This window comes from Balaenoptera physalus (assembly GCF_965194825.1).
Source record: "Balaenoptera physalus genome assembly, chromosome: 1".
Lineage (NCBI taxonomy): Eukaryota > Metazoa > Chordata > Mammalia > Artiodactyla > Balaenopteridae > Balaenoptera > Balaenoptera physalus.
The window spans coordinates 175,617,919-175,637,185 of record NC_138882.1 but is presented as its reverse complement, the minus strand read 5'-3'; the positions used below and the strand labels follow the sequence as shown (position 1 = coordinate 175,637,185).

At 42.7% G+C, this 19,267-nt stretch overlaps 1 protein-coding gene across 4 annotated transcripts in view; it reads left to right on the top strand.

Annotated features, from left to right (window-relative positions):
• Positions 1–81: 81 nt before the first annotated feature.
• The window catches only part of DHDDS (dehydrodolichyl diphosphate synthase subunit), a 28,011-nt gene continuing 8,825 nt past the window's right edge, over positions 82–19,267 (top strand). For 3 of the 4 annotated variants that reach the window (XR_014260928.1, XM_082451141.1, XM_082451140.1), the window contains exons 1-8: positions 82–203; positions 924–1,039; positions 3,105–3,221; positions 5,606–5,748; positions 8,716–8,832; positions 9,677–9,778; positions 15,260–15,374; positions 17,903–18,010. Coding sequence is in view for 3 of the 4 variants with exons in the window: in XM_082451141.1 (XP_082307267.1) it covers positions 977–1,039; positions 3,105–3,221; positions 5,606–5,748; positions 8,716–8,832; positions 9,677–9,778; positions 15,260–15,374; positions 17,903–18,010 (765 nt within the window). In the remaining variant the exon portion in view is untranslated. Of the gene's footprint in view, positions 204–923; positions 1,040–3,104; positions 3,222–5,605; positions 5,749–8,715; positions 8,833–9,676; positions 9,779–15,259; positions 15,375–17,902; positions 18,011–18,731; positions 18,842–19,267 lie in introns of all 4 variants that reach the window. The other variant, XM_082451142.1, reaches the window with a different exon arrangement.

The window sequence follows — 19,267 nt, the reverse complement described above, 5'->3', positions numbered from 1 at the left end:
CGCCCCAGGAGGGCGAACAGCCGAGAACTCTCGCGCAGCTCCGCTCCTCCTCCGAGCGCGCAGGCGCAAGCCAGGGCCCCGCCCATCAGGTGACGGCAGAAGCGTGTCCCAGCGCTCAACGATGACGTGTTCTTCCAGCGCCACGTCGTGAGGAAGTGTCGGTCCCCTCGGGCGGTTGAAAGGTGCCGGCGGAGCCTGTCAAGGTGCTGGATTCAGGGGGGGGATTAGAGGAGAAGAGGAGAGAGATGACTGAGCGGGAGGCAGCTGTGGGAGAGACAAAGGGGACAGTGGAAGATACAAGTGAGGGAGTAAATAATTGGGAAATCTCTGGGGTAGGAGGTAACGGGTGCAACAACTGAAGGGGTTAGTGACCCGGAGCCCCGAGAGTGGGAAACAGCCTGGTGGAAGATGGAGAAGGAAGAAGGGGAAAGGATCAGGATGTAGGCACTACGATGTGACAGGAAGCAGACTTACATGTTCAGAAAAAGGCAGTGCAGACTCTGAGAAAAAAGGGGATGGGAGCAAGGTCCACCAAGCCCATAGAACCAAGGAAAGGCCTCTGCCCCAAAGGTCCTATTGGCTTATAAATTCTGGGTGGTGAAAGACTAGAGGCTTAGGACAGTATCTTTTTTTTTTTTTTTTTGGCTGTGCCGGGTCTTAGTTGCGGCACACGGGATCTTAAGTTGCAGCATGCGAACTCTTAGTTGTGGCATGTGGGATCTAGTTCCCTAACCAGAGATCAAACCCGGGTCCCATGCATTGGGAGCGCAGAGTCTTAGCCACTGGACCACCAGGGAAGTCCAGGGCCAGTGTTTTTGGATTCTAATGCTGGCTGCTCTCTACCGTTTTGGTGAATCCCTGCAAGTCAGCCATAGTTGTTTGCAGGTGTGGTGACTTATAATTCTCTGTCTTGTTTATACAAGGTTACCTGGTTGGTGTCTAATTGTTCTGTGCTTCTTCTGCTGAGGCAAGAACTATGTCATGGATCAAGGAAGGAGAGCTGTCGTTTTGGGAGCGGTTCTGTGCCAACATCATAAAGGTGAGCAGTGGCCCAAAGCACCAGTTGGCCTTTTGGTTCGTTGGGTAATCTTATATCAAAACCTGTTATTAAAACTGGGTAACCCATGATGTTTATGGATTTGTAGTAGAATTTAGCAATGGTATCAAAGAGTCTTAGAATTGCAGGTAACTTCCAGGTCTACATTTCTGGTAGATTATTGTCCTAACTCTTACATTTTCAGGAAGCCTGAGACCTCCCAATATCATTGGGCAGCATAGACTGTTAGATCTTCCTGAAATTTGTTTCCCTAGAACTTTGATCTGTTATTCCTAGTACTGTCCTCTGGGCTTTGTTTTGTTTTGTTTTGTATTTTTAATTTATTTTTGGCTGCGTTGGGTCTTCGTTGTTGTGTGCGGGCTTTCTCTAGCTGCGGTGAGTGGGGGCTACTCTTCGTTGCAGTGTGTGGGCTTCTCACTGTGCTGGCTTCTCTTTGTTGTGAAGCACGGGCTCTAGGTGTGCTGGCTTCAGTAGCTGTGGCATGAGGGCTCAGTAGTTGTGGCTTGTGGGCTCTAGAGCTCAGGCTCAGTAGTTGTGGCACATGGGCTTAGTCGCTCTGCGGCATGTGGGATCTTCCCGGACCAGGGATCGAACCTTGCATTGGCAGGCAGATTCTTAACCACTGCGCCACCAGGGAAGTCCCTGACCTCTGGGTTTAGATAAAATAACTAATCTTTCTTTGATGTGACAGTAGAGCATAAGGGTTAAGAGGGCTCTGGAGGCAAACATGAATGAAAGTCCTATTCTATCATTTATTAACCATGTGACTTTATATGGTGGTTTTGAGGATTAAATGAAACTACATAGAAAACACTCAGCACAGTGTCTAGCAGTTCTTAATTACTATTATTGGGGCTGTCTTTCAACCATTTGAAGACTACAATCACTCTGTTTCCTACACTCCACTTGGTTCCCTAGATCTTCCCTCAGCTTTTTCTCTAGGAATCACAGCAATGTTATATCCTCCTCATATGAAAGGTTTGATATTGGAGCCATTCAGCTTGGTTTTATTTTTCAGCCACAGGCTGTCAAGCAGCAAGTAGCAGTGAATTTATGAGTAAGTAAGCCTTGTACCCACACATACACTCACACACAAATGCCAGGTGATCTCAGGCAGTCCAGGAAATAGAAAAGCATCTCCTCAAGGAGCCACTGCGGTCACGTGTTGGGAAGAACAAGCTGCATGACTTTACTGGATTTTTTTTTTTTTTTATGGCTATATATGGGGGACAAAAGTAGAAAATGTTGGGAGATGCAGGGGAAGTGGTCTATTAAGAGCCCCTCCAGTGAGGAAAAATAGCCCAAGGAGTGAATTTTTGCTATGATAGACAACAAAAGTCTGCTCTAGGCCAGAAGTTTTGTTTGTTTTGTTTTGTTTGCCCCCAAAATGTCTTTTTTGTTTGTTTTCAAATGGCTCCTGACATTTAAATTTTTATAAAAATCTTGATTGGCTTCTCTTGTAAAATAAGAAGATCCAACAATATGAGGCCCCCATTCCTGTGTGACAGGACTCGGATAAAACTGAGAAGTGTATGCCTCTTTTATGTGGAGGATGGCCTTTACATTTGGTCATACCCATCAATATCCTTCCTGTGCCTTCCAGTTGAAGGCTAATGAAACCAAGGTGGTGGTTAAGGGCATATGGTTAGGAGATGAACTCTGAAAGCACATAGACCTAAGTTTGAATCTCTACTTTGTCTCTTCTTGGCTTTGTGACTTATGCAAGTCACTTGACCTCTCTGAGCCTCAGTTTTTTCACCTATAAAATGAAGATAACACTATTTACTTCATATATTTGTATGATAAAAAATTAAGATGAAATGTGAAAAGCTCAGCATAGTACTTGGCATGTAGTAAGGGCTCAATAAACATATAAATAAAAATGAATAAAAGTGCTTAATGCTTATGTATTGAGCTAAAAGTACAGAATACCCAGTTCTTTTCCTCAGGGCTTTTATCATATAGCTCAAGCCTGTCAGCTTGGGATATTGTCTCCCTTTATCTCTGAGGAGTATGTGATGTGTTCATTTGTCTTCTTACTTCACAGGCAGGCCCAATGCCCAAACACATAGCGTTTATAATGGATGGGAACCGTCGCTATGCCAAGAAGTGCCAAGTGGAGAGGCAAGAGGGCCACTCACAGGGCTTCAACAAACTGGCTGAGGTGGGTGCACGTGGCAGAACCCAAGGTGAATGGTCTGTGGAGAATTGGATTATAGCTAGAAGACCAGGCCCTGAGTTTGCTGTGGTTTGAGAGTGTTTTTTTTATAGCTGTTTGTCTGTTTTATTGCTTGCTTGCTAGCCATAGATCTCATATCAACATTAACAGAAAATTAAGTCATCCAGTGAATCATCGCAAAATATTAGAAATAAGAACAAAATTGTCTCCTCTTACCACTTTAATCAACAATTTATGTTTTTCTGTGCCTCATCCCAATCCTTGTAATATGTTCAACATGACTTAACATTTATAAAATTACATCTATAGCTTTGATAACCTTATTTTTTTCTTGACATTTTGGCAAGTATTTTTCTAGGTTGATCTATAGCTTTCTACCTATATGTTTTAATGACTGTGGAACATTTTTCCTGAGGATCTGACATAGTTTGTTTAGCTGCTCCACTATTATTGGACATGATAAATGGTACTAGTTTACAATAAATTCTTAGAAGTGACATTTCCATAGCAAAGGTAGAGGGTGACTACCCATCCTGAGGTTGAGGTGTTTCTCAGGACACAGGCCTTTAAGTGCTTAAACTAGGAAAAGTGCCAGACAAACCAGGACATCACTCCAACCAAACGTCATCAACATTTTATGGTTTTAATGCCCACTGCAAATTGGGAAACAGTAAATTTAACAATAACAATGGAATATGTTGATCTTTGTGAAACTCTGTAGCCCACGGATCCCAGCTTCCTGGCACAAGAACACGTCCTGAAGCCAGGGCAGTGATACTTTTTGCCTTGAATGAGTGGTTGTGGGGTTCTCTCCAACACTGAGGTCTTCAGGTTTGTTGATCTCAGTTCTCTTTTGTGACTAAGAGGCAGTTTTTGCCTAGTGCTTAGGAGCTTAAGCTCTTTAGTCACTCAGAACTCATTGGCACCCCTGCTCTGCCACTTCCTGGCTCTGTGACCTGCTGCAAGTTACATAGCTTCCCTTTGGCTCAGTTCCTTCATCTGTAAAATGGGGCGATTACATGAGGATTAAACAAGATGGCACAATGAAAAGCATGTGGCACAAGACCTGGCATAAAGGATGTGCTCAAAAAATTGAAGCTGTTGTTATTAGCCTATATTGACTGAGGTCAGTGGTGGGTTCCGACCCAGGTGTACCCACCAAGTTCGCTGCCTGGTAAGATCTTCAGGGCCCAAGCCTATTCAAGTGTCAGGTTTGCACTGGTAATTTTCCTAAGGTGGCAGTGAACGGGTTTGTATGTCTGATAAGGGATTAGAAAGGTAGCTCTTCAGCTTTATTTCTTCAGTTCTGTTTGAATGTTTTCTGTCCCTTACCTTTAACCTGCAGGCTCCCCATCTCAACATTGTTATTCTCATCTCCAGTTTATTCTCCGCCTTTAGTGGCACTGGGTTAGAGCAGTACCAAAGGACTGAGTTTAAATTTGAGTTTCACTTCTTTTTTCGTTGAGGTATAATTTCATACAGGGAAATGCACAGATTTGGGGTTTTGACAGTTGCATTCATCTGTCTAATCCACACCCCTGTCAAGATATAGAACATTTCCATCTCTCTAGCAAGTTCCTTTGTGCCCCTTCCCAGTCAAACCCTGTCTTCCCTCCTCTTCTCCTCCCCTTCCCCCTCCTCTTCTGATTTCTATCACTCTAGATGAGTTTTTGCTGTTCTAGAACCTCATATAATGGATTCATATGGTAGAGCTGTGGACTTTTGACTCATCTTCAACTTTCTGAGCCTCAATTTTATCATCTATAAAGTAGGCATGAAAACAATAATTCCTTTCTCAAGGGGTTGCTTGAGGAATCAAATGAAATAATGTATGTGAAAACCCTTTGCAGACTTAAATGCTACACAGCTATGCAATTGTTGCTTTTATTCTTATAACTCATCAGCCTCTCAGTCTGTTGGAATAATGATGTTATGCTGGGAGTAATAATACCTTGTGTTTTTATGTATCTTTAGCCGCCTTGTGAGGGATGGATTGCGATCCTGTTTTACAGATACGGAGACTTAGGCCCTGAGAGGATAAGTGATATGCCTGCAGTCACATAGCAAGTGCTTGATGGAGTGAGAGACTAGAGCCTAGATCTTTACTCTCTCAGTGAAAAGCTCTTTCCAGTAAACCACAATAGCATCAGCATGATAGTACTCATTAAGTTCACATTTTTCAGTCTCTCAGGTGGTGGCTTTCTGCTTATTTGGTTCATTATTCTGACAGAAGCATTGGTATTATCCTAGCTTTACCCAGTTTGGGGAGGAGAAAAGTCTGTCTCTTCATTGAGTCAGGGCTGAGGCATCTCCTGTTTCCCTTCCTGCTCTTTCCTTGTACCCTAGCTCCTTGCCTTCTCCCCTCTCAGACTCTGCGTTGGTGTTTGAACCTGGGCGTCCTAGAGGTGACGGTCTACGCATTCAGCATTGAGAACTTCAAACGCTCCAAGAGTGAGGTAGATGGGCTAATGGATCTGGCCCGGCAGAAGTTCAGCCGCTTGATGGAAGAAAAGTAAGATGCTGTCAGAGGGGGAGCCTGTGTTCTTCTACCACCTCCAGCCTTACCTAACCCTCAGCTCTCTTTTCTGAGACTAGTTAAGGAAATCTAAACCCTTCTACTGTTAGTCAGACCTCTTCAGTGGCAAATATGGCAAGCTAGTTTTTCTGTCTTTCTTTCTTTCTTTTTTTTTAAAGGGGACATTTATTTGAGGGTATAGAGGTATTTCACAGAATTCAAGGACAAGGATAGCCAGCCTCAGGCAAAACCGAAGCCAGGAATTGAAATCCATTAGGTAGAGCCTCCTCGGACATTTACTTCCTTTGCTCCGCAGACTAACTTTGTCTGCTTCAAGAGAGCAGCTCAGAATGAATTAAAACCCTTAATTGGTCCACCTTAGTTCAAATTTCTACCCCAGGACCAGTGAACTGTGACCAGGGAAGTAGAGTGAGAGAGACTTTGAAAAAGCCATTTTCTGCTGTGCAAGTCATCTCTAAAAAGTTACTGTACTTCCCTGCATATACCCTTGGATGAGACAGGATGGTGCATAAAAGGCCTTTATGGGGATGAGTCAGTACTATTCTTGCTATCACTATGTTTAAGCTTAACTTAGGGAGCAAAGCCAGAATGGGGCAAAGTGGAAGTTTGGTGGAGATTATTTGTTTCAAAGTGTGGAACCCTCTCCAGCCAGGACTGCCCCAAAGTCTTCATTACAACCATTCTCTGCCCAGCTCCTCCCGACACCAGGACCAGGAAGATGAGAGAACAGAGAGCTTAGAGCTCTAGTGGAGCTGGGCCTAGGACAGTTCTGTCATTTCCATCCCTGTGTGGGTCAGGGTGCGGGGAGCATAGCCAGGCTTCTCTCTGTCCATATTAGTGAGTCTCTGGGCCACAGACATTACTCCTTCCCGTGTGGCTTAGAATTCACACCCAAGGGGCTGGGGACAGAGGTAATGGGGACACATTCCAGGTGTTCAAATTCTTCAAATTCTTCTGTACTTCACACTAATCTTACCTTTTTTAAGTGCTTATACTATGTGTCAGGCCCTGAGCCTAACATGTACTCTCATTTAAAATTCATATTATCCTGTGAGAAAGATATTATTATCCCAGTTGTAGAGAGGAGGAAAGTAAAAACCAGAGAAGTTTAGGGGTATATCCTGGGTCACGCAGCTATCAGACAGGCAGAGCCAAAACACACAGGGTCTTTCTGACTCTAGAGCTGAGCTGTTGTCTGCTGTAGAGACAGGAAGCAGTCTTAACACTTCTTACAAGATCAAAATGCATGGCAGTAGAGGCGCTCCTGAGATTCTTCTAATCAGTCACGAGTAGAGAAGATGGTCTTAGGTTATGAAGTCCTAGACAGAGCAAGAAGAAACCTTAGTAGTGGTTTTCCAACAAGGTGCCACAGAACCCCATAGTTGTGAGGAGTGGGCATGCAGTGACCCAGAGGGAATGGGGTATACGGTGCTTGTTTGTATTTATCTATTTTATATATTGGGCTTCTGTTTAAGACTTGATTTGAAGAAAGACTTGTTTGGCTAAAAGAAGTTTGGAAAACCACTGGCCTAGTTCAGTTTCATCAGTTGGGAAACTAATCCTGGTGAAGAGAAGAGAAAGGTTTGCCCATGGTCACGCAGCTAGCTAGTGGCAGAGCCAGGCTGGGAACCCAGATCTCCTGGCTCCTCGCCAGGGCTTTTACACCTTCTTACTCAGGTCATGTGCTTGATGTCTGAGAATAAGCACTTTCACAGTATGGCAGGGGTGGTTATGCAAGGTCAGATAGTAATCGGTGGCACTAGGCACTAGGGCTTGAATCTAGGTATTCTTTTTTTTTTTTTGGCTGCACCACACAGCATGCGAGGTCTTAGTTCCCCGACCAGGGATGAAACCCACGTCCCCTGCAGTGGAACCACGGAGGAACCGTGGAATTCCTGAATCTAGGTATTCTTATTCAAATGTTGCCTTAACTTGAATATACATTTGTCTACTCTAACTCAAGTGGGTTCTCAAAGCTAGGTGATTAGATCTTGCTTCACTCTTGAAGAAATGTGGTTGAGGGTTATAGGGTGGATAGGCTGTGGGTGTAGCCTTCAGCTCTGGATCAGGGTTCTCCAGGACGTTGCCGGATACCCTTGCCCCACAGTGTACTTCTTGTTATGAAGCTCCCATTTTCCAAACATTAGTTGTTCAGTTCCTCCATAGCATTCCCAAGTGTGAGAAGCTGGCTGGGGAACAGTGAGTTCGTGCTCACTGTGCGGGGTTTGGGAGTTTACCATATGGAGGCAGTGTAATGTTGTGATTAAAAAGACAGGCTCTGGAACCAGACTCCCTAAGTTCGATTTCTGGCTTTCTACTCACCAGCTGTCTGATCTCGAACAAATTACTTAACCTCCCTGTGCCTCAGTTTCTTCGTCTGTAAAAGGGGAATGAGAATGGTGTCTGCCTCAAAGGTTTATGTAAGGATGGAATGCATGTAAAACACTTAGACCAATGTCTGGCACTTAGTAAACATATAATTAATGTTAGATGTTACAAAAGTAACCAATAATACAACTCCTGCTGTTGAAGAGTTTATTCACCCATCAAAATGAGACAAACAGCACAGAATATGTGAAATGCAACTTGTCGACAAGGACACACAAGGCGGTGTAATGTGTGGTAAAGAGGTTTGGGTTCTCAAATCAGGCAAACCTGGGATTCGGTCCCGACACAGCACTTAATGGCTGTATGACCTTGGGCAATCCCTATCTAACTATTCTATCTGAGCCTCAGTTTCCCGCTGTAGAACAGGGAATGTAGTAAACTCCCTTCAGAGTTGTTGAGGGCATTCAGTGAAATAATACTTGTAGATCAGTGCCTGACACACAGGAAGGCACTCAAAAACTGGTAATTGAGTATCAGCTAAGCACTTTGCTTTCTCCAGCTCAGCAGGTGCTCTGTCCCACCTCCCAAACCTGCCTCCTTTCCCCCCCTGATCAGGGAGAAACTGCAGAAGCATGGGGTATGTATCCGGGTCCTGGGTGATCTGCATTTGTTGCCCTTGGATCTCCAGGAGCTGATCGCACAGGCTGTGCAGGCCACCAAGAACTACAACAAGTAAGTTTTCAGATTTCCCCTTAGGGACCTGTATCAATCTATGACTCCCTGCTAACTTTAGGGAGATGTCCTGGGCCTTCCTTAGCCTGCATTTGGTACAAGAGGTAATGAGGAGTTGGTTTTGGATGCTTGAGACTTCTTCCTCCATCTGCAGGGCAGACCAGAGATGGTTCTGCAGCACCTTGTTATATGTGTGTATACTCACACATACAGTTTCTTATCTTCCTCCTTCATGTGCCTTGCCCCCCATATACATATGTATTTTTATATATATAAATATATATGTGTGTGTGTGTGTGTGTGTTTAATTGACAGGGAATGGGGTGGGAATGTAGCAGGCCTTATCCCTGTCTCTGAAGACAGATCCTTCAAGAAATTCTCTTTCTGTCCCACTGCTTTAACCAATAGGGGGGATGACCTTGGGAGGGCATGCAGATGCAGAGGGGAACAGAGTTTAATAATCTAGACTTCATTATGTGTGGCTTTGGAATATAATGCATATTTGGCAGTGGATTTGTTTCACATCAGATTTCCTTCCTATTCTTTGCTTGTTCTAATATCACAGTGAATTCACATCCTCTGAAAGCTGGGTGTTAGCAGAAGGGAAGAAGATTAGGAGAATAATAAGGGTCAGTTAGTATTTTTCTTATTACAAAACTAATATGTTTTTTTCCCAAGAAAACTTGGAAAACTCAAAAAATTAATAACCTCGCTTTTCAGAGGTATCCATGGTTAACATTTGGTGTGTGTTTGTTCTACCACAGAAGGGGTGCTCTGTAATAAGTGACTCCACTCCTTAGCCGCCGCCCCCCTTTGGTAAATTATTCTGTTCTTCCCTTCTCAGGTGTTTCCTGAACGTCTGTTTTGCTTACACATCCCGTCATGAGATCAGCAATGCTGTGAGAGAGATGGCCTGGGGAGTGGAGCAAGGCCTGCTGGATCCCAGGTAGCGCAGTTGTTCAGCATGATAGAGAAAACAGGCATGCACCGAACCATAAAATCCCTCCTAAGTCATGTACTTGGGCCAGAAGTCAAATCGGGAATGTATGTGGAAAGATTTGAGAGGGGTGGTCCCCCGCACTTAGAGCTTTGGAATGACTTATTATAGCCTGCTTCAGAATTTCTCTGTGTTCACCACAAACCAAGAAGCTCCAGAAAAAATGGCATGGCTTGTAGCAACACTGTGGCATTCAATAAAACATGATGCCCTCCTGGCCCTTTGGCGGAGTTTTTCTAAGAATGATTTTTCAGGAATGCAGCTTGTTGGGGGTATTGGCCTTTAGGCCTCTCATGTTCCAGTTTCATGCAAGATCCAGGTATTTTCAAAAAGAAAGTTGTTCATCATTAGCAACACGGTAGAGTTATCAGAGCTGGGAGAGACTTTAGAAGCCATCTATCTGCTCAGTCCCTCTCCTGTTATTATTATTGTAACCTTTGGTAATAATATTAGTAAACTAACAACAGCAGTAGTAAAATAATAGTAGCAAAAAACAAGCCAGGCAATGTGTTATGCTCTGTTTATTTGATTAAGTTAATATTCTCATGTTTAAGAGATTTGAGTCTTTTCTCCATTTTATAGATGAGAAAACTGAGCTCACATTGAAATGACTGTCCCAAGGTCATTCTGCTAGTAAGTGCCAGAGCTGGGACTCCTATCAAAAACTGTCTGATTCTAGAGTTTTTGTCCTTACCTTTATTATATATGGGATTGTGGGACCCAGGAGTTTTTCTGACTCCCTTCTTGGGTGTAACTCGATTTTCCTGGGAAACTAAATTAAAAATGAAGAAGTTTCTCAGTGAGAATGAAATTAGATAAGAAGAAAAGGAGACAGTTTTTAAGGCTATTTTATGAATCCCTCTCCTCTCCAACAGCTGAGTGATCTTTCTGTGCCACATAGTTTATTCATTCAATCAATCATTCATTCGTGTAACAAATATTTTTTAAGTGCCAACTAAAGGCCAGACACATTGCTGTATATAGGGGATACAGTGGTAAAAATAAAAAACACATATTTCCTGCTTTCATGGCTCTCTGGTAAGGGAAACAAACATTATCAACATTATACAAATTAGCATAAATTTATAATGATGATAAGCATGATAAAGGCATTGGTGCATGGTTCAACAAGAATTTATAATAAGAGGAATGGACCTGGTAGGGAAGGCTCCCCAGAGGAAATGATAAGGGACCTAAGAAGGGGGTGAGAGGATAAGCAGTAACTGGGGAAAGAGGCAGTATTATGAAGAGCTTGTTGGTTGCACAAATACTGTTGGAATAATTCAAGTAGAGAGTACTTGGAAGGGAGCTTGGATTATGGTGGTGATGGTGGAATAGACCAAACAGACTGCATTAAGAGCTATGAAGCAGATCAAATAGAGAGGACTTGGTGGGGGAGTGGTGGGATGAATTGGGAGATTGGGATTGACATATATACACTAATATGTATAAAATAGATAACTAATAAGAACCTGCTGTATTAAAAAACATAAAATTCAAAAAAAAAAGAAAAAGAAAATATTATTGAGAGAGGAAAAAAATCGAGAGGACTTGATGGATTGACTCTGGGATAAGGATGTGTTATGGGTGACTCCAGGGTTTTTGACTTATAAAACAGTGGATAGTGTTGCCCTTCGCTGTGCTGAGAACCCTGAGAGGCTGCAGTTTGAGGAAGAAGGTCAGGAGTTTGGTTTGGGATATATTGTAGATGTTGAACACAGATATCAGGTTGACAGTAGATAGAAGTGGGGACCGGAGATAGCAGTATGGTAACTGAAGCAAAGAGAGAGCATGAGGAATCTAAGGAGAGTCTAGAGTGAGAAGAAGAGAGGGCCTATGATGGAGTTTTGAGAAACTCATAAGTTTTACTGGCTGGGTAGAGGAAAATGAGCCTTAAGGAAAAAAGAGAATCAACAACCAGAAAGGTAGAAACAAAAGGGCTGCCAGTATTACAGAAGCCAAGAAAAGAGGGTGTTTGTTAGTGTAGGTGGGGTGGCGGGTGTGCATTGGTGGGAGCAACAGTGTCAAATGCTGTAGAGAGGTCAATTAATACGTGGATTGAAAACTAGCTGTTGGGGAAAAACCATTAAGATATTGGTTAAGTTGGCAGTATGGGGGCTGGGCAGGAAGATGAGATATAAGTAGATGAGGGATATATAAGTAGATGAAAGTTATTGATAATTTTCTGATTCTTGGCTTGGGGAATGAATTCATAGTTCATTATATTCTTAGTGCTTTACGATCAATGTTTTATATAATTTTTTGTATAAATTAACATATTTTAAAAAAATAAGGGACAAATGTTTATGCTAAAAAGAAAAAAAGCTATTTAGCAAGCAGATTTAATATGCATTCATGCCTGGAACTAGAACTCTAATCTTGCCTCCTAGTGCAGCGTGATTTATACTGATAACACATTGCAATAGCCACTGACCCCCTGCTTCTTGCCCAGCTAGTTTTCTCATATCCGTTTTCTCTGCCCTGCATGGTTTAGTAACTTGCCTGTGTGGGTTAGTCAGGCAGACATGGCGTGGGCTGGGCAGGTTACTAGGGTAAGGAGGCTGATGTCTCAACCCATCAGCTCAGGAAGCTTGTTGTTCAACTCAGACTGGGCTGATCAGGGCCTGAGGCAGTGCTCTTTACATTATTCAGCTTTAGACAAATCCATATTTATAACAGAGAGTCAATGAGTTAATTACAGTCAGGCTCTACCCTTCCCATAACTGGAATTTTTCTGTTCTCTCATCACCACCATCCAACTCCTCATTTTCCTTTCTTCCAGAGTAATATATTTTTTTCTAGCAGTCATTTTAATAGATTGTTTTTTGAATCTCAAATTACAGAAGAAGGAATTAGGTTTAGCATAAATGATAGTTAATAAACTCTTTTGAGCAGGTCTTGACCATCTGTAGGCCTCTGTCTTCCTCTTAAAACAGTAGTGTTAATAATAATTGCTAATGTTTACTAAGCATTTACTCTGTGCCCAGCACTTGCTAAGTATTCCACGTACATTATTTCATTTAATCCTTAGACTCTTTGAGGTAGATACTGTTTTTATAAATTGAACCTTGCTGTGAGGTTAAATAACTTGTCCAAGTTCACACAGTTGACCAGGATTTCCAGCCTGACTCCAGAGCCTGTGTTCTCTTTCACTATGGCATACTGACTGCCTTATAGGAAGGTTGAAATGAACAAAAACACAGTATAAAAATAAAAATTAATAACTAATAGTTACCAGGGACTTCCGTGACTGTCCAGTGGTTAAGATTTCACCTTCCAATGCAGGGGGTGTGGGTTTGATCCCTAGTCAGGAGCTAAGATCCCACATGCCTCGTGGCCAAAAAACCAAAACATAGAACAGAAGCAATATTATAAAAAATTCAATAAAGACTTTAAAAAAAAATGGTCCACATCAAAAAAATATACTAAAAATAAATAAATAAATAATAATCATCAGATCTTATTATGAGGCAGACACGAGACTAGTAGGAGTTTATCATGCATATTCTCATCTAATTTTCATATAAGGTAGTGACTATTATTTGTCTTATTTTATAAGACCAGGTAACCAAGGTTTAAAAAGTTTAGTTGACAGGCTTCCCTGGTGCTCCAGTGGTTAAGACTCCACACTTGCACTGCAGGGGGTGCAGGTTTGATCCCTGGTTGGGGAATTGAAATCTGTATGTCATTCCGATGCTGCGCGGCGCGGCCAAAAAAAAAAAAAAATGCAGACACATTTGAAATTCAGAGGGGTTATGTGGGGATTCAGAGGGGTTATGTGGGGATCCAAAGTCCCACATCAGGGTAGTGTGTCTGGTGGAAATAACCTTTATTCCTCTTATTTATGTAGTGCTTTATAGTTCCCAAGGTACACTCAAATCTGTTATTTCATTCGATTTGACTCTCACAATAACCTATAAGTAGATAGGACAAATGTGCCATTTCAAAAATAAGAGAGCTGAGAAATTGTTGATTGCACAGGGTTTCACTTTTTTTTTTTTTTTTGGGCTGCTCCATGTGGCCTGTAGGATCTCAATTCCCTGACCAGGGATTGAACCCAGGCCATGGCAGTGAAAGTGCCAAATCCTAACCACTAGACCACCAGGGATCTCCGAGGTTTCACATTCTTAATTAAAGAATTAAGATCATGCTGTCAAGACAAGACTCAGGGAAATTATCAGGGAAATCTGAACCAGAGTCCTTCCTATTGCCCAGTCATAAGTGAATATTATTTACCATATGATGGTACAGAAAATAAAGCTCCCTCTGTGGTTTGCAAAAAGATGACTGAGAGATGGAGTAACTTACCCAAAGGCACACAGCTAGTAAGTGTAGATCCTTGTTCTGAACACTCAGCCCAGATCTCTGCTTTTTTTTGACTATGCTCCCAGAAAAATGTTCCCACCCAGAAATTTTGTCTTCTGGACCCTTCCTAAGATGCAGCTGTTACAACCTGGAGATTCTGAATCCTGCCTCTGGGTACTTGGCAGGATAGGTAAACAGTATTCTTGGAACCACCACACACCAGTCTTGCAAATACCCTCTTTCCATGGACAGGAGAGTTTAACTTAAGATAAATGCTGCCAGTGCCCATTCTTCCTTCATTCCGTCTCCTTTCTGAGTGTATGTCTGCTTGGGAAAGTAGCTCTTATCAAACACAAGAGGGCTCATCATTTTGCTGTTTTTTCAAATCCTAAGTAAAGTGGATTTTTTGAAGTGTTTCAGGGTCCATATGACTTAAATTTAAGGTTTTAAAAATGTTCTCTATAATAAATTCAAACAATAACAGAAGTATATAAAGTAAAAAGAGATAGTATTTCCTTCTTATCCAACCTTCCAGAGGTAATCACCATTAATAGAATGGTGTATGCCTTTATAGATTTTGTTCTTTGTTTATATATACATGTATTCACACGTGTGAGTGAGTGTGTGTGTGTATTTTCCACACTGTATTTTTTCTGAAACGTGCTTTTTTTCATCTAATATTACATCTTAGACATCGTTCCAAATCAATGCAGTTAGATTTATCTTTATTAAAAACAGTTGCATAGTATTTCATCAAATTGCAGGGTCATAAGGTGTATCCATTTTAAAAACAAGGTGTTTTAAGTGAAGGACAACACATATTCTGGTGGGTGCATCTGGTTTTAGGCTGCAACTAAATGGCTTTGGGCAAAATTTTCATCTTCTCTGAGCCTCAGTTTCCTTATTTATAAAGTGAGGATAGAAGTACCTAATGTAGTTGTGAGGATTGAAACCATTCATTAATTTATCAAGCATTTGCTGAGGGCCTTCTACATACCAGGTAGTATTGGCTAATGTATTTGATGGTGTTCTATAAACTGGGAAGCTTTATGTAAGGAAGTTCACCATGAGAATAATCCAAAAAGAGATGTGGACTTATCTTTGTCTCTTCCCCACTCACCTTAGCGATGTCTCTGAGTCTCTGCTGGATAAGTGCCTCTATACCAACCACTCTCCTCATCCTGACATCTTGATACGGACTTCTGGGGAAGTGAGGCTCAGCGACTTTCTCCTCTGGCAGGTAGGTCGTTTCCAACCATTGTTCTGTTTGTGTCGAAACTGAAAACTGTGACTGCACCCACAAAACAGATTGGAGGGTCAGCTAAAATCCAGAGAAATGTCTCCAGGCTGTGCCTGGTAACTTTTGCTGTCCCTTCCTCATCTGTCCCTGGCTTTGTGAGCCTGTGTAGTTCTTGCTGTCTAAAGTGCCCAGGGGAAAAATCAAGGCTATCCAGCTGTGGTGAAAGCTTTACTTGTACCTCTCTTCAAGGAACTGGACTTCTGCCTTAGGTCCCTGAGCATAAACTCCTGCCCTGGTAACCTGCCATGTCACCCAGCACCTCTGGGCTAGAACCTTGCCTTGCGTTTACTAATTTCTCGCCTTTAGAATAAAGGGCTGCATCTACACAAGCACAGGCCACAGGAGATATAAACTGTATGCAAACTCTTTCTTCGGGGCCTGCCATTGCCTCTCAGCTCAGTTATCCCAGTGTAGGTAGTTCTGTAAAAGCCCATATCCAAATAAGTTTGTCTTTGCTTGAAAATCTCCATCATCTGTTAACTTGGCCCCTGGGTAGCACTTGGCTGGGGGAAATCTTGTTCAAGGAGAGGCTGAAGGGAGAAACTCGGCTTGGAAGCAATTCACATGGTAAAGTTCTGGAAATTTTAATGGACCATAGTCTTAAGAGTGAACTAACAAGATTTAGCTACTGAAGATACTTTTAGTCTTTGGCTATATTGAAAGCAGTATAATGTGCAGCTTGTGGTTTTATGGCCCATTCTGCTGGTCAGATTACGTCTGGAGAGTTTACTTCTGGGTACTGAGTTTTAAGAGATTGCACTGGTAAACTAGAGGACTTAGCAGAAGAGGCCAACCTGGATGGCAAGGAGTCTGAAGCTCATGTCCTATATGGCAGGGGTCCCCAACCCCTGGGCCGCGGACCACTACCAGCCTGCGGCCTGTTAGAAACCGGGCCGCACAGCAGGAGGTGAGCAGCGGGCGAGCAAGCGGAGCTTCATCTGCCACTCCCCATCGCTCGCATTCCTGCCTGAACCATCCATCCATCCCCCCACCCCACGCTGTCCATGGAAAAATTGTCTTCCACGAAACCGGTCCCTGGCACCAAAAAGGTTGGGGACCACTGCTATAAGGAATGAGTGAAGAATAATGTTCTGGAACAGAGAAGAATGGTGATAGTTTATTCTCTTGGGAAAAAAATATTGAGTTCCTCCTTTGTGCCGGGAATATGGCAGTAACCAAGTTAGAAATAATCCCTACTATCATTTATTTATTTATTTACTTACTTATTTATGGCTGCGTTGGGTCTTCGTTGCTGTGCGTGGGCTTTCTCTAGTTGCCGCAAGCAGGGGCTACTCTTTGTTGCAGTGTGTGGGCTTCTCATTGTGGTGGCTTCTCTTGTTGCGGAGCACGGGCTCTAGGTGCGCGGGCTTCAGTAGCTGTGGCTCGAAGACTCTAGAGCGCAGGCTCAGTAGTTGTGGCGCATGGGCTTAGTTGCTCCGAGGCATGTGGGATCTTCCCGGACCAGGGCTCGAACCCGTGTCTCCTGCATTGGCAGGCGGATTCTTAACCACTGCGCCACCAGGGAAACCCGATCCCTACTATTTTAAAACTTAGAGTTTGTTGGAAAAGACAAACTGAACAAGTCATTACAACCTTGGGAACAGATAACAGGCAGCTTTAAGCTAGCCTTCAAATATTTGAAAGAATGTCACTTTGAAGAAGAAATAAAGTTGTTCCAGAGAAAAGACCTGAGACCTTGGTAGGTGACATTGGTTTAACTTAATGAGCTATCTGACAGCTAAAGTTATCCCCCTTGAGGCACTGAATTCCTCACCACTAAAGGTGTCAAGCAGTGGCTGTCAAGAATGTTCCAAAAGGGAGTCTTATATCAGTGATTATTGTTAAAAGTTCACCCAGCTCTGTGCTCTGCTTTATGTATGTTATCTTGTTAAATTTTCACAGTACCTTAAAAACTAGTTATTCTTATCACCCAGTTTTACAGTTGAGGACACTGAGGCCCAGAGAAGTTAAGCAACTTGCCTGAGGTCAACTAGATGGTAAACGGTGGAGCCAGAATTCAAAGCCAGGCAGTCTGGCCCCAGAGCCCATGCTCTTAACCATTGTCCCACACTCTGCTACTTAAAAATAACAGTGGCAGCTACCATTTGTTCATTGCTGACTTTTATCAGACACTGTGTCTCTCAGATGACCTCTAAGGGCCAAGAGCCAATAACATAATCTAGATGTTATTTCATAGTCCTAAAATTGGCTTAGAAAAATCCTGGTGGAAATGTTGATCTAGTCTCGCTTTAGTTCTGCCTTGCTACAGGCAGGTGATTTTACTGCCTCAGATGACCCGTCCCCCTATTAGTGAGTGAATCCGGGCTGGCAGCAGCAGCTGCAGCTCAGGATGCCTGTCCAACCTCATCTCTGGGTGTGATCAGCCTGCTCTTTCTTTGGAGCCTGACCAGGGATATGTTCCAGTAACGTTATTAAACCATACTCTCTTCCTTCCCCACCTTTCCCAGACCTCCCACTCCTGCTTGGTGTTCCAGCCTGTTCTGTGGCCAGAATACACGTTTTGGAACCTCTGTGAGGCCATCCTGCAGTTCCAGATGAACCATAGCATGCTTCAGGTAAGAGTTCAGGGCTGGCCTGACTGGATGGAATGGAAGAAAAGGTTAGCATTGATTGACCACCCACGGCTATATATGTCAGGTACTTGCTAATAATCATGTTAATGATAATGATGAGTAGCTACCACTTACTGAGTATTTACTATGTGTCAGGCACTGTGAACAGTTTATGTGCACTATCTCACTCAATGTTCCCAAGAACCCAATGAGCTAGGTATTATTAGCCCCATTTGTGCAAATGAGTAAATCAAAATTATTTAGCTAAGGACACATAACTAATAAAAGATGGAAGTGGGATTCAAGTTATAAATCTTTAATTTCTTTACTATGGAAACCCAGGAAAGGCTTCTCAGAGAGATTGGCCATTATTCCCTGAAGGAATTAGCCTAATAAAAGATTGTAGAAGTGGAAGTATACAAAATCCAAGACGCTTCCAGAGGGATTAAAAATGAAATAGCACTGTCTTTCTGTTGTATGAAACCGTGTTCTACCAAGACTTGAAGTTCTGCTTTCAGTTTTGATCACCAGATCTTGAAACAGGTTTCATTAGGAGGCAGAGTCACCTACGTCTGATTAGGACTCTTAATAATAATGGCAGTGTGTGTGGTGGTGGTGGCAGCTAACGTATTGAGGGTCTACTAAGGCACTTTGGTGTTTTCATGTAAGTTTTCTTATTTAACCCTTGCAGCAATCCAGCAGGCTTGGTGTCCTTGTTTTTCAGATATGGCAACAGAGGGGCAGGGTAACTGTCCCAAGGTCACAGAATTTTAAAACCAAAGCTGGTGCTGCTTCTTGAGTCTGGAGAGATAATGGCCAGGAGGAAATAATGATGTAAGTCAGGACTTTTCTGTCCCCTTGGCATCGCAGACTCCTTGGAGAAGCTAACGAAAGCCGTAGACCATTTCCCTAGAAAAATTGCAAAGATCACTCTAACACATGGCATTTTGCATAGAATTACATTAATCCCTGAAACACATAAACTACTTCTGGGGGTTCACATAACTCCCGAAATCGTTCCATGAATCCCAAGTCCAGAACTCCTGGAATAAGTCAATCAAATCATGACGGTTTGGTCATGTGCTTGATCATTTAGTCTCAGAATATGAGGAAATTGAAAAAGGAAGTTGAGTTCAAGTAAAAGGAAAAACAGCAAAGTCTCAATTGTCCACTGTCAGGAATGAATATCAGATTTTTCCGCATGACCAAGTCTCCCTTTAAGAACTAAAACATTTTTTAATCCTATTTTGATAGAAAAGT